General features: G+C 38.9%; 2 protein-coding genes across 2 annotated transcripts; both read right to left on the bottom strand.

Annotated features, from left to right (window-relative positions):
• Nucleotides 1-4,094: 4,094 nt before the first annotated feature.
• Nucleotides 4,095-6,658, bottom strand: LOC127105048 (uncharacterized). Its single transcript, XM_051042216.1, has 3 exons — nucleotides 5,903-6,658; nucleotides 5,095-5,812; nucleotides 4,095-4,354 (listed from the first exon to the last, which is right to left on the bottom strand). Exons 1-3 carry the CDS (start codon nucleotides 6,656-6,658, stop codon nucleotides 4,095-4,097), a joined length of 1,734 nt encoding a protein of 577 aa, XP_050898173.1.
• A 1,705-nt stretch (nucleotides 6,659-8,363) lies between these two features.
• LOC127105035 (uncharacterized) lies at nucleotides 8,364-9,636 on the bottom strand. The gene is made up of 3 exons (XM_051042209.1): nucleotides 9,122-9,636; nucleotides 8,857-9,014; nucleotides 8,364-8,650 (listed from the first exon to the last, which is right to left on the bottom strand). The coding sequence occupies exons 1-3, from the start codon at nucleotides 9,634-9,636 to the stop codon at nucleotides 8,364-8,366; spliced, it is 960 nt and encodes a 319-aa protein (XP_050898166.1).
• Between the last annotated feature and the right edge of the window lie 8,866 nt (nucleotides 9,637-18,502).

Here is an 18,502-nt window from a genome sequence, read left to right as displayed (position 1 = left end):
CCCATCTTTTATCATCCGTGGTTTAAATTGTAAAAGATATGTTTTTAGACGTTGTATTTGATTTGCGAAAATAGTTTGAATTTTGGATTTTGTAGGTTTTGAAAAGTCGATGATTTGAGCAATGTGGCGTACGTCAATTATTCAAATAATTAAAGGATGGTGAGACGAACACCTCCCATTCTTAATTGATCGAAGTTTAAGTTATAAAGTTGATTTTGAAATCGTGTTTGATATTAAAGATGATTTGAGTTTATTCGATTGCGGTTTTAATTTGATGACGAAGATTCGAGCAATGTGGCGTACGCCAATTATTCGAATAATCGAAAGATAATGAGGCGTACGCCTCCTATCCTTTTATTATCGGAAATTTAGAATTAAATGGTTATAGAATTTGTAGTTGATTTAGAAAATGTGATTTGAAATATGATGGTTGAAGTTTAAAAATGATTTGAATTTAGAAATTATATTTAATTTGGAAAAGTGATTTGAAATTGTATGATTAAGGTTTAATCGGGTGACAAGAACTCGAGCAATATGGCGTACGCCAATTATTCAAGTACTTGAGAAAATGTGAAGCGAACGCTTCCTATATCTTTTTCATCCCAAAATTTATGTTAAGAGAAAATGGTTTGGAAAATGGTTTGAATTCGGGTTTATGAATGAAATGACTTTTATTTAGTGTATTATTCATCTACTCAATTAATCAATAACCAAATAGGTTTCATTGTAAGAAAGCCCAAGAGTAAGCTATGTGAGGTTGATGGCGATGCCAAAGCAATCGGCTTACAAAGGTGTTTTTGAAAATGGGCTCGATGTTTGAATTGAGAATTGTGTGATGTGTTTTTGAAATTGGTTTGGATTGATGATGAATTGAAATTGAGTTTGTTTATTATGAAAAGATGGTGGAAAAGAAATTAATCAATTTTTAATTATCAAAATTAATTAATTAAAGTTCGATTGAATCGATTAATTAAATTAATTAGGATTAATTATCAGAATTATTTAATTAAGATTAAATAATCTAGTTAATTAAAATTAATTAATAGTAATTAACTAATTGGACAAATTTTAATTACTTAATTTGTTATAATTAAAAGAGGAAGAATTAAGTAATGATGTTGATATATTTGATTGAATTAAAATCGGTGGCAATGTGCTCATAAACCGGTTTGTACATGGCGGCAACAGCGTTAGAGTGTCGTATGTGGATCGAAACGCGGTGAAATATCCTATTAATTGATTGAAATTTGGCGGCATAACGACATGTACAAGTCGGGTCCGCGGGTCAAAGTCCGATACGCACAACGCAACGTAATGGAAATCAACGACATAGTGATAGTTCTAATTACAATATCTACAAATTGTGTATAATATACAAAAGGTGTCAAATGGTATATGGACCTGAAATTTAAAACCACAAACCAATCCTTAATCTAAATTCAAAATTCAAATGATAACCATAGAATGGCTTGAAACCAACAAAATATACAAGTTTTTTGGTTTTGTGAAATAATGCAAAAGTGGCAAGATACATCATAAGACTAAACGTGATACATGAATACATGTACATTCCAACGACATACGTAACGGGTATTCTGAAGCGTGTTCTCCAAAAGCGGACAAAGCATTAGCACAGAGAAACATCAAAAAATAAATAATATTCTAATTGTATACACCATATAAGAGAAAATCACTAACAGTAGGAAATTTCTATTAACTAAAAGACAATAGTTTAACATAATAAACAAAAAAAAGAGAAGTTACCAAGTGATTGTATCAGGCCCTTCGTGTGAATGGGAACAAAGAAGAACGACATTAACGACACATTTGCAATGGCGGGGATCTGAGCATGAGTCTTTTGTGACTGCAATTCTGGTGTATGTGAGCTGTTCAAATGATATCGAAGTATGTCGCCGTAAACATGAGCCGAAATGAACATAAATCTACCCCTAAATTAATGAATCTCGAGTTATCGTGGTGATATTTTCCCAAACACTTAGCGGGCTTCAATCTTCTTTGCCTTGACAAAGCTATACTATGCAAGTAGTCTCCCAAGTTTTTCCGACTCAAGCTTCAACAACAATCCTTCGCATCTTTTGCCTATGTCTTTTCTTTCATAGCTTTTGTTCTTTGAAGATTAAATAGAAACAATCATAGCAACAAAGGAAAAAGGTGGATAGATTTCTGCTTAGGTAAAACAAGAACAACCGGCATGGAATAGTGTTTAGAGCGCGTCCATTAAATCATGGTAAAGTCATGTTTTGGGGTTTGGTGTAAGTGGTGGTGCGACGGCGGTGAGTGGAGATCGAAGGAGAGAATTGGTTGTTGGAAATGGACCGGAGGCGTGGTGAAACAGAGGTAACGACGGAAGTCACGGAGGGTTTGTGGTTGGGTTTGAGTAGAGGTTGAAGATCGAACGGTGGTGATTTGGAAGAAGTTGATGGGTGTGGTGGTCGCCGGTTTTGATGGTGAATGCCGTGGTGAATACGATGCCGGTTTTGGGTTGAAGGAAGTGAATCGCGATGGAAGCACGATGAAAAGGGTGAGTGACGGCGAGGTGAGGGTTAGTGAATGGTGACGGCGTGGTTGAGGAAAAAGAAGGGTTTCCTTCTTCCTCTTCCCCTTTCTTTTTCTGTTTTTTCTTTTTTCATAGAGTCCAGTGCGTGAGAGAGAGTGTGAGGTGGATAATGTAGAGAGAGGGTATCCATGAGGTAGACGCGTGTCTGTTAATAAATGAGTGGAGGTAGCAAAAGTTTGTTGTGTGAGAGAGAGAAGAGTGACGCATGTCACACTGTTACTGGTTCTCCAAAATTCACAAAATCTCTTCCTTCTTATCCGTTTCCTTCTCAGATTGAGAGAGATTTTGTATGAATAATTCTAAATTTACATTTTTAACCTTCTATTCACTATACTTTTTAATAAAATAAAATAAAAATAATTAATAGTTAAGCAAAACCAAAAATTAATTCAACAATAATTCTAATTAATTATGATTATTTACACTAATTATTTTAGTTGGATAATTAATCGATTATAAGTCGGATATAAACTTGCTCGGAAAATTAAATCAGACACACTAAAATGATCAGCACAAAATATACTTATTGAAAAAATACAGCGTTTCTTCAAATTCTGAAATAAATTTGCATTGGTTAAAAGACTCAGGCGGGTCAAAACGCAACCGAACCAGCCGCTGAAAAATAAAACGAGCACACCAGGTTAAACTACGTGAACCGTAGATTAATAATACTGGTGTCTGTAATTTTAATTTTGAAACTTTTTACCCGCTGATTTTGCACGTACTTGAGAAACGATTTAACCAATTTGTCTGTATTTTTAATAAATTTATTCTGACTGATATTTTAGGTATTATTCATGATGAAACGCATGGTATGCTGTACAACTAATGCAAATTGAAAATGAAATCAAATTTATAAAAATTTAAAATGCCCGGACAAAATTGGGGTATGACACAAATGGTCCAAATGGTCCAAATGATCCTCCTCGCTCTGTGATTTGGCAATCATATCATTCACATAGACCTCAATCTCCTTATGCATCATGTCATGAAAGAGTGTGACCATCTCCCTTTGATAGGTTGCCCCTACGTTTTTGAGACTAAAAGGCATAACCTTGTAGCAGTAAGTTCCCCATGGTGTGATGAAGGTGGTCTTTTCCATGTCATCAGGATCCATCTTGATTTGATTATAGCCTGAAAACCCATCCATAAAGGAGAAAACAACAAACCTAGCACTGTTATCAACCAAGGTGTCAATATGTGGGAGAGGGAAATCGTCCTTCAGACTAGCTTTATTCAAATCCCTATAGTCCACGCACATTCTGACCTTGCCATCCTTTTTAGGTACTGGCACAATGTTAGCTACCCATTGAGGGTACTTTGCAACTACAAGGAAGCCAGCATCGAACTATCTTTTGACCTCTTCTTGAATCTTCAAAGCCATATCTGGTCTTGTTCTTCGGAGTTTTTGTTTTACTGGTGGACAATCTGGTCGGAGTGGTAATTTGTGAACAACAATATATGTGTCTAAATCGGGCATATCTTGATATGACCATGCAAACACATCCACATATTCTTATAAAAGCTTGACCAATCTTTCTTTGATGTCTGCCCCAAGTGTTGTACCAATCTTGACCTCTTTCTTCGCTTCCTCGGTGCCAAGGTTGATTGTCTCTACCTGCTCTTGATGTGGTTGGAGATCTGTGTACTCGTACTCAACCAATCTTGCTAGTTCGTCGGGAACATCACAATCTTCTTCACCCTCTTCTTCAGCTTGGTAGATTGGTGAATCAAAGTTAAGAGTGAAAGTAGAGTCATTGGATTCAACATGGTTTTCTTTTATTATGCATGTTTAAATGATTTGTTTTTATTAAAAGTAAAAAAACAAAGGAATGCAAGAGGAAAATGATTTTCATTTTAATGGTTTTGAAAGATTTCCATTTTTCTTTAAAAGTGAAAGAGAAAAAGCAGTAAATGAACAAACTGGAATTTAAAAAAACGCCTTCATTGATATAATCTTGAAAATGCAAAGGGTGGCCCTACAAAATAGTCCATAGCTTTGGGCATAACTATGGAATTTTGAAAACAACAAAGAAAAACAACAAATTACTTTGACAAAGGAATCATCTCTGGGATTTCAATCGCCTTCCAATTGTTCAAAGCCACATCACATTGGTACACCAGGTTGCTCAAATCTTCATCTTCAAGATCTTAATCAATAGCATTGACTTGATATCTAGTGCTGACAAACACTTCTTGGATAGTATTCGGACATCCTTTGATGGAGGTTGATGCTCTCTTCTTGGCATTAGTTGGTTTGTAACCCAACCCATAACGGTCTAGCTTTGGTTTGACATCAATAACATCTCCCCGACCTTCGGGACTTCCTTCCTTAATGGTTGATCTTGCTTTGTTCCATGATGAAAAAGATGGAATACCCTTCCCCTTTGGTTCTTCGACTTCCATAAGGACAATGTTGGCTATTTCAAGAGCTTGGAAAGAAGTTTCCAAAGCATCCTCATCAGCCTCAATGTAACTGAACAAAGAGAGGTGGCTTACCATAAGATCTTCCTCACCGGACACAATCACCAATTTATCATCAATAACAAATTTCATTTTTTGGTGCAAGGTGGAAGTCACGGCCCCAGCGGCATGAATCCACGGTCTTCCAAGCAAACAACTATAATTTGGATTGATGTCCATAACCTGAAAAGTAATTTCAAACACATGTGGACCAATTAATATTGGCAGCTCCACCTCCCCTATGACGGTCCTCCTCGATCCATCAAATGCGTTGATAATTAATGCGCTTGGCCTCATATCAGTCCCTTGATATGCCAACTTAGTGAGCATCCTCTTAGGTAAAACATTCAGAGAGGAGCCAGTGTCCACAAGGACTCTTTCTAGGGTATCTTCTTGGCATTTCACAGATATGTGAAAAGCACGATTATGGTCTTGGCCATCCTTCGTCAAATCTTCTCTACTGAAGCTGAGATGGTTGCATGCTGTAATGTTGGCAATGACCCCATCAAATTGATCAATAGTAATGTCGTGAGTGACATGAGCCTGAGCTAACAATTTCTGCAAGGCACTCCTATGAGCTGGAGAACTCATGAGAAGAGACAAAATGGATATCTTTGAAGGAGTTTGATGCAGCTGATCAATAATCTTGTAATCACTCTTCTTGATAATCCTAAAAAATTCAACATCTTTATCAGTCGTGATCACCTCTTTACCTTTGTCGGTAACAGTAGTGGTGGTTTCTTTCGGTGGAATTGGCGGAGCCAAGTTGAACTAAGGGGTATAAATGCGACCACTGCGGGTCATTCTACTTCCCACTGCTATATCAGTGCTTGCAATATTTAGACCTTCTTTCTGACTTACTTTCTCAGACCTTTGGTTAGCCACAACTATATCATACTTATAAGGCACGACTTTAGTATTCCCAAAAGGAAAAGAGCTAGGCCTTTGGACAAGCACTGGATTAGGCATATTGAAGATTGGTTCAACTGATTCTGGAATGTTGAAAATTGGCTGAACAACAGTAGAATCTAGAATGTTGAATATTGGCTCTGGAGTGTTGAAGATTGGTGTTGTAGTACTTAACTCAGGTAGATTGAAGATGGGTTCAATCACTGCTACCTCATTCTTTTTCATACGACCGCTTACTTGCAACACACCTTGGTTAATCAATTCTTGAATATCCTTTCGAACCATTTCACATCCTTTAGGACCAATAGTATATTCTTCACAACTCTTATGACAATTTTTCAATAAACCTGCTTCTACTAACTTTGCATGAAAATCTTTGAGCGGAGTCTTGATTTTGGTTGCATCAAGAATCAGACCTTCATCAGGGTCATCATCAATAGCATTTACAGACCCATGAGCGGGCAAAGGATTATTTTTGACATTCGGACTGATATCCCCAAATGAAAGAATCTTCTTCTCAATCAATTCCCTCACAATATGTTTTAAGGCATAACAACCTTCCAAATCATGCCCCGGGGAACCTTCATTGAACAAACAATGTGCATTGGGATTGTAATATGGTGGGAGAGGATCTGGTGGAGGTCCCAAAGGTCTTGGAACAACTAACCCTTTCTTCAACAATGCCAGATATAATTCAGTGAAAGACATAGGAATCTGAGGAATCAGAGGTTTTCTACCTTGTCTTCTATTTTAAAATGGAGCATTTTGGCGTGGAGCTGGAGTCCTTTGTTGATAAGCTGGAGCATTGGGCGCTTGCTGATAAGTTGGAACGTTGGGTGTTGTTTGAAAGATCGGAATTGCTTGAGTCGACTGATGCACTGGGACTTGCTGATTGAAAGTTGGTGTAATAGCTGCTACATACGGCTGTTGAGAAAATCATGGTTGTTGAACATAATGTTGTTGAGCAAAATATTGTTGCTTTTTCCAAGGCTAATTCTTTCTTCTACTACCCATCACTGCATTTGTTTCTCCTTCCTTTTTCTTATGGAAATTGCTAGAGAATTTCTTGGTATTGTTGGTATTGTTGGAATTACTAGCTACAATAATCATCTTGCCATTTTTTAAGCCAAGTTCCACTTTGATACCCACATCCACCAAGTCAGAAAAACTTGCAGTCACACTTCCCACCATCCTTTCAAAAAATTCTGGTCGCACTGTGTTGACGAACCAATCTGCCAATTCTTTTTCAGTAAATGGAGGTTCCACTTGAGATGCAGTCTCTCTCCATCTTTGTGCATATCTTTAAAGGATTCATAATCCTTTTGGGACATGTTTAATAACTGCCTTCTATCGGGAGCTAGATCCATGTTGTACTTGTATTGTTTTATGAAAGCATCAGACAAATCTTGGAAATAACGGATGCGAGTCTGATCATGGGTCAAGTACCATTTGGAAGAAGCACCTTTCAGACTGTCTTGGAAACAGTGGATCATGAGTTTGTCATTGTCCACGTGAGCTGCCATCTTTATATAATACATGATGAGATGACTTTTGGGACAAGTAGCTCCTTCATATTGATCAAGGTTGGGTGTCTTGAATTTTGCGGGGATCACCAATCCAGATACAAGGCACATTTCTCTGGCAGCAACACCAAAGATCTGATCACCTTCCATTTCTCTCAGCCTTTTCTCAATGGTTTCAACATTTTCTCTCAACTTTTCATGTCTTTCATCACCTTCTTCAGACATATCAGGTATATCATACACTTGTTGATGATGATTGAAGTACGATTAAACTCGAGTGTGCATGGCAGTGGGTGCAAAAGTGGGAATCACTTGATTAACTTCAGTAGTTAGTGGAACTGTGTATTGAGTGGAGTGTCCTTGAGGAGGAGGCACAAAACTATGAGGAAGACCAAAGGGGGGCCAAGTTGCTGGAGTAGTAACTGTTAGATGAGGATTAATCACCAGATTGACGATCTCAGAAACAATTGTGGGTTGAATATCCATCTTTGCACGTATTACTTGCAACATCTCCATGATTTGACCTATATTGCCACGTAGATCTATAAACTCTTCATCGACTCTTTCCATCTCTTGCTCTTGCTCGGCCATTCTACGTCGGGCTAGAGCTCTGGTGTTGTACTGGTGTGAAGGTCTCAATGTGGAAACTATTGGAGAAGAAATGACGGAAATGAGTTTTTATTTTGATAAAAAATGCAAGTGTGATGACATGTGCATGAATGAAAATGCAATTTTTTAAAAGTTTCAAGGAACATAAGAGATAATTGCAAACATCAAAAGGCAAATAACAATGACCAAAAGAAACTCATTTCATTAATCAAAGGGAGTTACAAAATTTGAGTACACTTTCAAAAGTTCTAAACAAAGCTAAATAAAAGCTAAGTAAAGTCCTAAGGAGATTCCCCTAGTAGCCTCAAGTTGAGCTTCTTAATTTGTTCTTCCATATCAGCCTTCTCGAGCACAAGCTTGTCTACGATCAACTTCAAAGGAGTATTTGACTGAACACCATAGGAAAATAAATCCTCTTGCACCTTCCTCTTATTGCTGGAGAGCTCTTCTTCATTCTTCATCTTTAACTGCCTTTGAAGTTCTTCATCCTCATTGTTGATGATTTGATACTTGTTCTTCCAAGCGTCCCTTTCTCGATGCACTTTGTTCAAAGCAATCTTCAACTTCTCTGCATTAGTCATGAAGATATAGGTAGGTTCTTTGTCAGCTAAAGGCAAAGGCTCTTAGCGAGGATAAGGCATTTAAGATAAGGTTCTAAGGAGACACAATTTGTCTTCCCTAAGACTTTCTTTTCTAACTTATGAACATGGCACCAAGCGTGCATAATCTTCTCTTTGAGCGCTTTGCAATCTTCACATTCCTTAAAGAACAAACCCTCCAAGTGAATATTCTTTGGCTTATCTGTCATTGGATAACCGAGTTGACACCGAGCTAGGATTGGGTTGTAACTGATGCCTCCTTTTGTACCAAGGAGAGGTACATTAGAAAATCCTCCACAACTATCAATGATGCTAACTCCATCATAGTCACGACTATACCAAACAATATCTGAATGTGTGAGCGACATAATCTTCTGTGACCACAAAAGACCATCCTTAAGATCCCAAACGCATGAGACCTAGGCAAGTGAGAAATAAACCGCTTGTACAACATAGGCACACAACATGTAATCATTCCTCCGCTGTAAGAATTCCTCATATGAACAGAATGATAGGCATCAGCAAGTAAAGTAGGAACTGGATTTCCTATTAAGAAGATCTTGATGGCATCCATGGCAACAAAGTCATCAAAACTAGGAAAGAGGAACAATCCATATATAAGTAGAGCAAAAACAACCTCAAACGCATCCACCCTCCTCATTCTATCAAAATACTGAGCTTTGTTCATTATAAACTTAGCTATCAAACCAAGCTTTTTTCCTTTTGTGGTCATGTGATCCATGATCTCTGACATTTTCAAGTGAGTAGCCTTTGCAATGTCTTGATCTTTGGGATCTTCCTCCAAACCAGAAAATGGAGCTTGACTAGAAATAGGAACACCAATCAAATGAGAGTATTCTTCAAGTGTTGGCATAAGCTGATAGTCGGGGAAAGTGAAACAGTGATACACGGGATCATAAAACTGAATCAAAGTAGAAAGAAGTCCATCTGCCATGTTGATCTTCAAAAGAGAGAGCAAGTGTCCATATCTTTTGCTGAAAGCCTCTATGTCAACAACCAAAGATCCCAATCTCCTTAGGTCTTCTAACTTAGGACTCTTGAAAGTGTACTTTTGAGTCTGTTTCCTTCCAAAATCCATGATAAACCTAATGTTTGCAACAAAAGTTCCTAAGTTCCTTGAAAACTTTGTTAAAAAAAATGTTGTTTATGAAGCATGGATGCATGAATGCACAAACACACAAACAAGGGTCACACACAAATAGGGTTCAAAGGTTCGACGTTGCGAGCATGAGGCCATGGGTCTAACCATCCCAAATGTACTATGGGTTTATTTTGTACCTGTACAACGGGTTCTACAAAGGTTCCCAAAAATCATTGACCCATCTTTCGGATATTATCAACACGCCAATTACTCGGGAGTTAATAATATTCTCAAGAGAATCTAATTTGAGTGTAGTATCGCGTATCAACTATTTCAGATTTACACCTTCATAGTCATTGCACTACATCCTAAAGACCAAGTGGGGTAAAGGGGGTTACTAAGGTCCTCAACTTATCAGGTTACCCAAATCAATATAGTATATGTTTTCACAATTGCTTGATCAAGAATACTAATTATAAAGGGAACCTCCACATGAGTGGTGGATTCTCAAGTCAGCTTGTTCGGGATTAAACTCCCTATAAGCCTTCTTGACTATACCACATCCTATCTTATTTATGTACACTCAAGTCCGGGTTAGGAATTACCTCACCATACAATGGATCACCCAAAATAAAGGTCCAAACAAACAAGGAAAATAACTAATAATAACAACACAAATATAATAAAAATAGGCTTAACCCTCTTTCAATGTGTACCCAATGAAGTCGCCATTTCTATCACGGTGAGAATCGGATATCAAGCTATTGTATTAACTTGAATCACAAAACACTAAATGTTCACCACCGAACTTTAATTTATCCAAGGGAAGGGGAAAAGATCGAATAAAACCCTAATTGTGCAATGTAAAAACAATGCGAAGAGATCTAAAGTTTGGGGGTTGGTTATACTAAGGGAAGGTATTAGCATCCTCAGTATCTATAGTATCCTATAGGAACCTTTTGAAAGTATTTGTGTTATGTTATTATTTGTTTGCTATTATTTGGAAATGTTTTGTTGGGAAGGACCTAAAGGTTTCATTAAGTTTGCTCACCAAAACTTCGCGGTCATGTGCCTACGTATCCTTATAAGGACGGAATCAGAGCAACCGTAGTTCACCTAACTAAGGGTGAAAGAACACTTGGTAGTGATCAAGGTTCCAAAGGGGGAAGTAAGTGTTCATAACAAATATACTTACAAGAGTTACCAAATAACTCTTACTTAAATATAAGTTGAAAGTAAAAATGACTCTAATAAGGTCAAAGGGAAACTACGAATTGCTAAAACCTATGACATGAAGTTAATAAAGAGGTCTTTCCCTTGGATTTAGGCAAAAAGATAAACAAGATATAAGCCAGATGAAGAAGATGTTCAAGCATGACATAAACAAATATAAGCACATGATAAAGAAGATGTTCAAGCATGACATCCATAAAGATAAACAAATGGAAAATAAGATGTTCAAACATGACATCCACAAGGACAAACAAGGATGAATAAGATGTTCAAACATGACATCCACAAAGATAAGCAAGTGAAGAAGATGTTCATGGCATCAACAAATATAAGCACATGATAAAGAAGATGTTCAAGCATGACATCAACAAAGATAAACAAATGGTAAATAAGATGTTCAAACATGACATCAACAAGGACAAACAAGGATGAAGAAGCTGTTCATACATGACATTAAAAATTATAAGCACATGGTAAAGAAAATGTTCAAGCATGACATCAACAAAGATATGAAAGCATGATCATAATAATATCAAGCATGGAATGTATACACATATGTACAACATGTGAACATGAACAAAGGTACAACAACATCAATCAAAGATGTATAAAGTTACATGAATATGAATGGCATGGATATATCTTCATGAAGAAAAAAAGATGAATGACTGTTAGTTGTAAATTTACGTGTCGGGTTTTTGTTATCGTATCCACAGGGATTGTAAGATATCACCGCCGTTCGATGGTTGTATTAATCTTAGCTTAAGTAACAATAGGGTTTTGGTTGGTTGTCACGTTATCTTGCATAAAAAGGTAATAAATTGCGGTAAAAGTTTTGATTTGAATAAATGAGAAATATTGCCAAAGTTAGGGTTCAATGATCACTTTGCATGTATTTGTTCGGTCAACAATCATATAAACTCCTTTAGATGATAAATCATTTCACAAAGTCCTCCCAATATGTTTCTCTCGAACACACATTGTGAGTTTTCCCATTTTGATCCATTGTTTCTCTCGAACACAATCTATCAAAATGACAACTTTTTGGTTCAACCTTATGGTGAACAAAATCATTCATTACTATCTCTAGCTAATAAACAAGATTGGATGAAAACCTAGGTCAAGAGTTGGTAAACATCTCTCGATCATAAACCAACACAAAGAGTTTTAAATAGAAACAAAGTTTTCATCATATATTCACCATTAAAGAGTTTACACATGAAGATCCTTACATTTACACACAAAGCTAGTAATCACCTACATCTAACCTTGACAAATGGATGACTTAGCTACTCATTTTCATGGTAGCTTGGTCGGCAAGTTTCGGAAGAAGGTTGATCAACATCCAAGTCGGATAATCGAGATTGGATGGGAATCCACCTTCTTTTTGTAGAAGATGGTTACAAGATGAAGAGAAATGAAATCTAGGGCATAAAAGATCCTAAGAACAATGCTGGAAAAATATCTCTAAGAAAGTACAAAAGTGGAAAAATTAGGTAAAACTAAGGTATGGCTCTCAAAAGTGGCACTTGCTACTTATAGAGCAGTACTGGGCTGTCATGCTCGCTAGGCGAGCAGAATGACTCGCCTAGCGAGGGTCTACTTGAGGCACAAGAGGCACCTGCGCCCAGAGACACAGTCTATCTCAGACTGTCATGTTCGCCTAGCGAACAAAACCTTCGCCTAGCGAAGGGCACGCTTCAACCTTCGCCCCAGCGAGGTTGAAAGGTTTGGCTACTGGAATGCTCGCTGGCAACTCGCTAGAGCCTCGCCTAGCGAGTGAGTGTTGGCTGCGCTTTTCATCAAAACTGAATGAACTCGCTACCACCTTCGCTAGCAGCTCGCCTAGCGAATTTATTGATAATTTACTGGAGCTTTTCGCTGGGCGCTCGCCTAGCGAATGCTTCGCCACAGCCCTCGCCTAGCGAGCAGGCTGATGAATGCTTGATTTCTTTGGTTCCTTTGCCAACTTTCTTGTGTCTTCATTTTCAATTATTTCATGCCTTCTTCCTGCACAATAACACACAAATCAAAGGTACCAAGATCGTTTATCAATGTATTGCATTTCATGTTAAAACAAAGGTGGTTTTGACAATTTAGCAAGGAAATAGAGTGAAAGATACCCTTAATTGATAGCTCAAATAAGCACTTTTGGGTATCTAACAACTCTCCCCAACTAGATTCTTGCTTGTCCTCAAGCAAAGTATGCCTCTTGAAGGACAAGAGGATTTGCTTTAAGAAAATGGTTTCTCCGAAGTTGGATAAAACGGCTCAAACACAAGTGAGTCAGCATATACAGGTGTCCAACGGTTCGAATAAAATAATACACAAGAACTAAAACTTAATAGCTATGCGAAATATTTATCTATCTACAACAATATTATTCTGAATGAATCACCCTATCTCTCCTCTTCGAATAAGGAATGAAGAATTTACGCGTTTGCAACCGCGGGAATAATCTCACTCTCTAACAAACAATGAAGAAATCAAATAGATTCATACAATGTCTAACAATCATAAATGGTAATGTGGAAGCATAAAGATCACTAAGGGCTTTTCGGTTGAAGCTTGGTTAGGTTAACAAACAAGGGTCATTTCTAAGGCCATTGAAACGAAAGTGCCGATGCAAAAGAGACATTCACAGTATATTATTCACACATCTCGACTTTGTTTCATTTGTTTCTTATTTTAAACCTTCACAACTCATATTCCACAACTCAATTTTTATTTTTCACTATTTTTCTTCCAAGCAAGCATTCATTTTTATTCTTTCTATTTTTGTTCTTTTCTTTCACATCATATTTACAAAACAGATGTTTCTTTACTATATTTTTATTTTCAATGCTTGCTCGGTTTTTTTTTTTCAAGAGTTGTGGTACTTACCGATTCTCCCCAACTTATTTCTTACTCACCCTAAGTGAATGCTCTTAACTTTTTACAGCAAAAGAACAATAATCAAGATTTTCCGGGTTGTAAAAAAAAGATTTTTGAAATCTCGCTTTATTTCAAGCTGAGATTCAACTGTTTAAGCTCAAAGGGGGTTAACAAATACTCTCTCTGCTCACAGGTAAGTTGTTTTTGGATGTAGTTGTGCTCGATAAAAAACAAGTGCCTTGATCATTTCTAATTGCTTCCACATATTCACAATAATAAAAGACAAAGCATGAATCAAATGAATCCACAAAACTTATTAGAATCCAGCATTTAAGTGTACAATGGAGGTTTCCTCACAATTTGTGGTTTAAAGTTCTAGATGAAACATTCATTCAATTATGTTGCAAAAAGACAATATTCAATTTACCAAAAAGAGTAAAGTTCCTAATGCATTCTATCATTCTAGCCGAAGGTAACCATGTACCTTAGCCTCATTCACTTGTTTATTCTTATCATTGCCATCCAAGCTTGGATGCACCTTCATTGGGTACTTCTTTGAGGAGCAACCAATCTAGAAGGTTTGCCACTTAACCAACCAAAAATTTAAACAAAATTAAAAACATAAATAAATAACATTACTGAAAATTTAAATTGTTCATGGGGGACAAAACACCCCAACAGTACAAAATACAGAATCCGAAACTACAATAGAAATAAACATAAAAATGAAAAATACAAAAACTCAACCCTCTAAGGGCTCAGAATCCTCCTCGCTACCGGCCTCAGAACCGGTAGCCTCATCATCCTCAACATCATCATCATCATCAGCTACAGCACCTGAAGACGCACCAGCGCCCGCCCCCTCACCATAAACAGGCCTGTCCACAGGCCAGTTGGCGTTAAGCAGAAACTGCTCACGCGTCATCAAGGCATGAGCACCACTTCCCTGCAGCTGTAACCGCTGCATAGAGTCGTGCATATCTATCATTGCTCTCTGGGATGCCGCCATCCATTCAAAACTATAATCACACACAGCCTGCAGGTAAGGATCTAGTCCAGGAGTAGAAGTACCAGGACCATCAGAAGCCCGGGTACTCTCTGTAGCTGCACTGCCTCTGGCATTCTTCGCTCTACAATATTTTGCCACGTACCGGTCATCGATAGGTGGTGGGATCCTTACCTGACCCCGAGACGGAAGTCTCACCCTTGCCTGAATGCACAAACTCATGATCAAGCACGGGAAAGCTAGGGGACAATTCACACGAGCCCCCGACTTTAGCCCGCTTTCGATCACGGACTTAAGCTCATTAGCGATGATCCTCGCCACATCGATCTGGACGTTGGTGAGGATAGAATGGACCAAATGTGCCACTGGGATCGGCACTGTAGAGGTGTGGGACTTTGGCTGGATGTTCGTCAGCACCAACAGCAATATCAGTTGAGCCATGGGAGTCATGTCCTCCCTGTGATACCTCATTGGAACCCCAGATGGGTTCAACTCAACAGATTTCCCCCTTAATAGCAGGGCAGCAGAAATGGCTGGAACATCCCGGTGAAGCCGTAGGTCAGTGTGGTATTGGTCCCTCTCTTCAGCTCCCAACTGGAGCGGTTCCCCAAGGACTCGATTGATGGCATCCCGATCAAATGCAACTGGACGCCCGGCCACTCTAGATATCCAAGTAAAGGGCTCGTCGTCATCAGGCAGTGCGTTTGCATAAAACTCACGCACCGTTGCTATGTCATAGTGCTCCAGGGGATTAATCAACCGATCCCATTTCTTTGTGTCAATCAACCCGGCAAAAGTTCTGTTCGTGCCCTGAGGGTTGATGAGGAATCGCTTCTCCGGAAGAATTTTCCGTTTCTCCAGAGAAATGTATCTGGCGGCCTGCTTCGGGCCGACAAATTTGTCATTATCAAACTGGATAGGTACAGACCGGGAAGTGTTTCCTCCCTTTCTTTTCTTTGACACTTCAGACCTTGACTCCATCTGCAAAATATAAAAGGAAACAGCACACACCAAACAGATTAGACAGCAAAACCATTTTTCAAAAGACTGTCATGCTCGCTGCTGCTTCGCCTAGCGAAGTGGTAGCGAACGCTCGCCCTAGGGTCGCCTAGCGAGTGCTAGCGAACCTTACGGGTTTTTGGGTTTTCAGCATGTTCAAAGAATATTTCCCAAAACCCATACTCTAATGGTTCCAACATCAGAACCTAATGATTTATCAATTAAATAACCGTTCTATGCTATTGGGGATTACATATTTACATTCAAAACCTAAAATCCCCAATTCCAAAACCTAAAATCCCAATTTGCAAAACCGAAAATCCCACATGCAAACCCAAGGTTTCCCATACCACAACTCATCCTAATTGACATTCAAATTGGAAATATAAAGTTCAAACAAAAAGAAAATGTAGTAGGGCAAACCTTAGTTACAGTGATTTGATTGAAATGAAGTGAGCAGGGTTTGCAATGGACCAAATAGAGATGGAGTGTTAGTGAGAGTGATGCAAATGAGAGAGTGTGGAGAGCTCTGTAAAAATTTTCTCAGCAGGGTTGCAAAACAGCAAAGTTGTGTTAGGGCAAAAATGAGTGCCCTGCTGAGACTTAAATAAGTGATGTCATGCAGCGCTCGCTGCTGCTTCGCCTAGCGAGCAGCTAGCGAGTCTGCTCGCTACTGCCTCGCCTAGCGAGCAGCTAGCGAGTATGACAGCAAATGCCTTTTCAAAGGCAGCAATTCATGTTCAGACAGCATGGTTAGCACTAGGAAACCCAACACAACACAACACAAAAAAACAGTAAATACTTACAATGTTGGGGTGCCTCCCAACTAGCGCTTGTTTAACGTCGGCTAAGCTCGACGGTGTGATGCTCATAGAGGAGCATCAAGCGGTATAGCACAGCTCTTGCGATCCACATGACCGCCGAGATAAACTTTCAATCGTTGGCCATTCACGGTCCAACTATCTTTCTTGTCCATGTCTTCGATGACAATAGCCCCATACTCCTTCACCTCTTTCACCCGAAATGGCCCGGACCATTTTGATTTCAACTTCCCGGGAAACAATTTCAACCTGGAGTTGAATAATAGGACCAATTGTCCGGGCACAAATTCTTTGTTACGGAGCTTCTTGTCGTGATACTTTTTTGCCTTTTCCTTGTACAACCAACTTGAGTGGTATGCGGCATTGCGCATCTCTTCCAACTCAAGTAGTTGCACCTTCCTTTTGTCACCGGCCAACTCATTTTCGAAATTTAAAAATTTTAGGGCCCACAAGGCTTTGTGCTCCAATTCAACCGGCAAGTGGCAAGTTTTACCAAATACCAATTGAAAGGGAGTTAAGACAATTGGAGCTTTAAAGGCCGTACGGTAGGCCCATAATGCTTCGTCCAATTTTTGGGACCACTCCTTTTTTGAATTAGACACGGTTTTTTCGAGGATTCTCTTAATCTCACGATTAGAGACCTCAGCTTGCCCGTTAGCCTGTGGGTGATACGGAGTTGTCACCCTATGCGATACACCGTAATATTTTAAAATAGTTTCCAAAGGTGCATTACAAAAGTGTGACCCTCCGTCACTTATCAACACTCGGGGGGTTCCGAAACGGGAAAATATGTTTTTCTTCAAAAAATTTATCACCGTTTTCGCATCCGCCCGAGGTGATGCAATCGCCTCAACCCACTTAGAGACATAATCGACTGCGACAAGCATGTACTCGTTCCCATAAGAGGGTGGGAATGGTCCTACGAAATCTATGCCCCAACAATCAAATACTTCCACTTCTTGGATATTTTGGAGAGGCATCTCGTCTCTCTTACCTATCCCACCGCTTCTTTGGCAACTGTCACAACTTTGCGCATGGGTATGTGCGTCTTTGAAAATAGTGGGCCGCTAAAATCCCGATTGAAGAATTTTAGTGGCCGTTCTAACCCCATTATAGTGTCCGCCGTAAGGCGAGTTGTGATAATGCCAAAGGATGCTCTGCGCTTCATCGCCAGTTACGCATCTCCTTAATAGGTTATCACTACCCAACTTAAACAAGTATGGGTCATCCCAAACATAATACTTCGCATCCGAAAGGAACTTCCTTTTTTGGTTCGAAGTTAGGTCGGAAGGCACAAAACCACTAGCCTTGTGGTTCGCAAAGTCTGCAAACCACGGCCTAACTTGAACTTTAAACAGTTTTTCATCAGGAAATTCTTCCCGGATTTCCTTTTCAGACGCGGTAACCTCCACATTCACTAAGCGGGATAAATGATCCGCTACCAAGTTTTCCGACCCCTTCTTGTCTTTTATTTCCACATCAAATTCTTGTAACAAGAGGATCCAACGGATGAGCCTTTGCTTCGAATCCGGTTTGGTTAGCAGATATTTAATCGCCGCGTGGTCGGTATACACTACGACTTTAGACCCTATAAGAAGACCTAAACTTTTCTAGCGCATACACTATTGCAAGTAGTTCTTTTTCCGTAGTGGCATAGTTTATTTGAGCCTCGTTAAGAACCTTACTCGCATAATGTATCGCATGAAAATTTTTGTCTTTTCTTTGGCCAAGTACCGCTCCAACTGCGTAGTCGCTCACATCACACATTAGTTCAAAATTTTCATTC

Source organism: Lathyrus oleraceus, chromosome 1 (genome assembly GCF_024323335.1).
Source record: "Lathyrus oleraceus cultivar Zhongwan6 chromosome 1, CAAS_Psat_ZW6_1.0, whole genome shotgun sequence".
Lineage (NCBI taxonomy): Eukaryota > Viridiplantae > Streptophyta > Magnoliopsida > Fabales > Fabaceae > Lathyrus > Lathyrus oleraceus.
Note: the sequence above shows the minus strand (reverse complement) of the source record. Positions and strands in the feature narration are given on the sequence as shown.

Bases quoted from the DNA above. Each gene is read 5' to 3' on its own strand.
- LOC127105048 (XM_051042216.1), bottom strand. From the start codon at position 6,658: ATGTCTTTCACTGAATTATATCTGGCATTGTTGAAGAAAGGGTTAGTT. The intron at 5,813-5,902 runs GTAAGTCAGAAA...TATACCCCTTAG, and splicing joins CTAACCAAAGGTCTGAGAAA to TTCAACTTGGCTCCGCCAAT. The intron at 4,355-5,094 runs GTGAGGAAGATC...GCATAATAAAAG, and splicing joins TAAATTGGTGATTGTGTCCG to AAAACCATGTTGAATCCAAT.
- LOC127105035 (XM_051042209.1), bottom strand. From the start codon at position 9,636: ATGGCAGATGGACTTCTTTCTACTTTGATTCAGTTTTATGATCCCGTG. The intron at 9,015-9,121 runs GTTTATTTCTCA...TGTTTGGTATAG, and splicing joins GTGCCTATGTTGTACAAGCG to TCGTGACTATGATGGAGTTA. The intron at 8,651-8,856 runs GTTTGTTCTTTA...TGACTAATGCAG, and splicing joins AAAGAATATTCACTTGGAGG to AGAAGTTGAAGATTGCTTTG.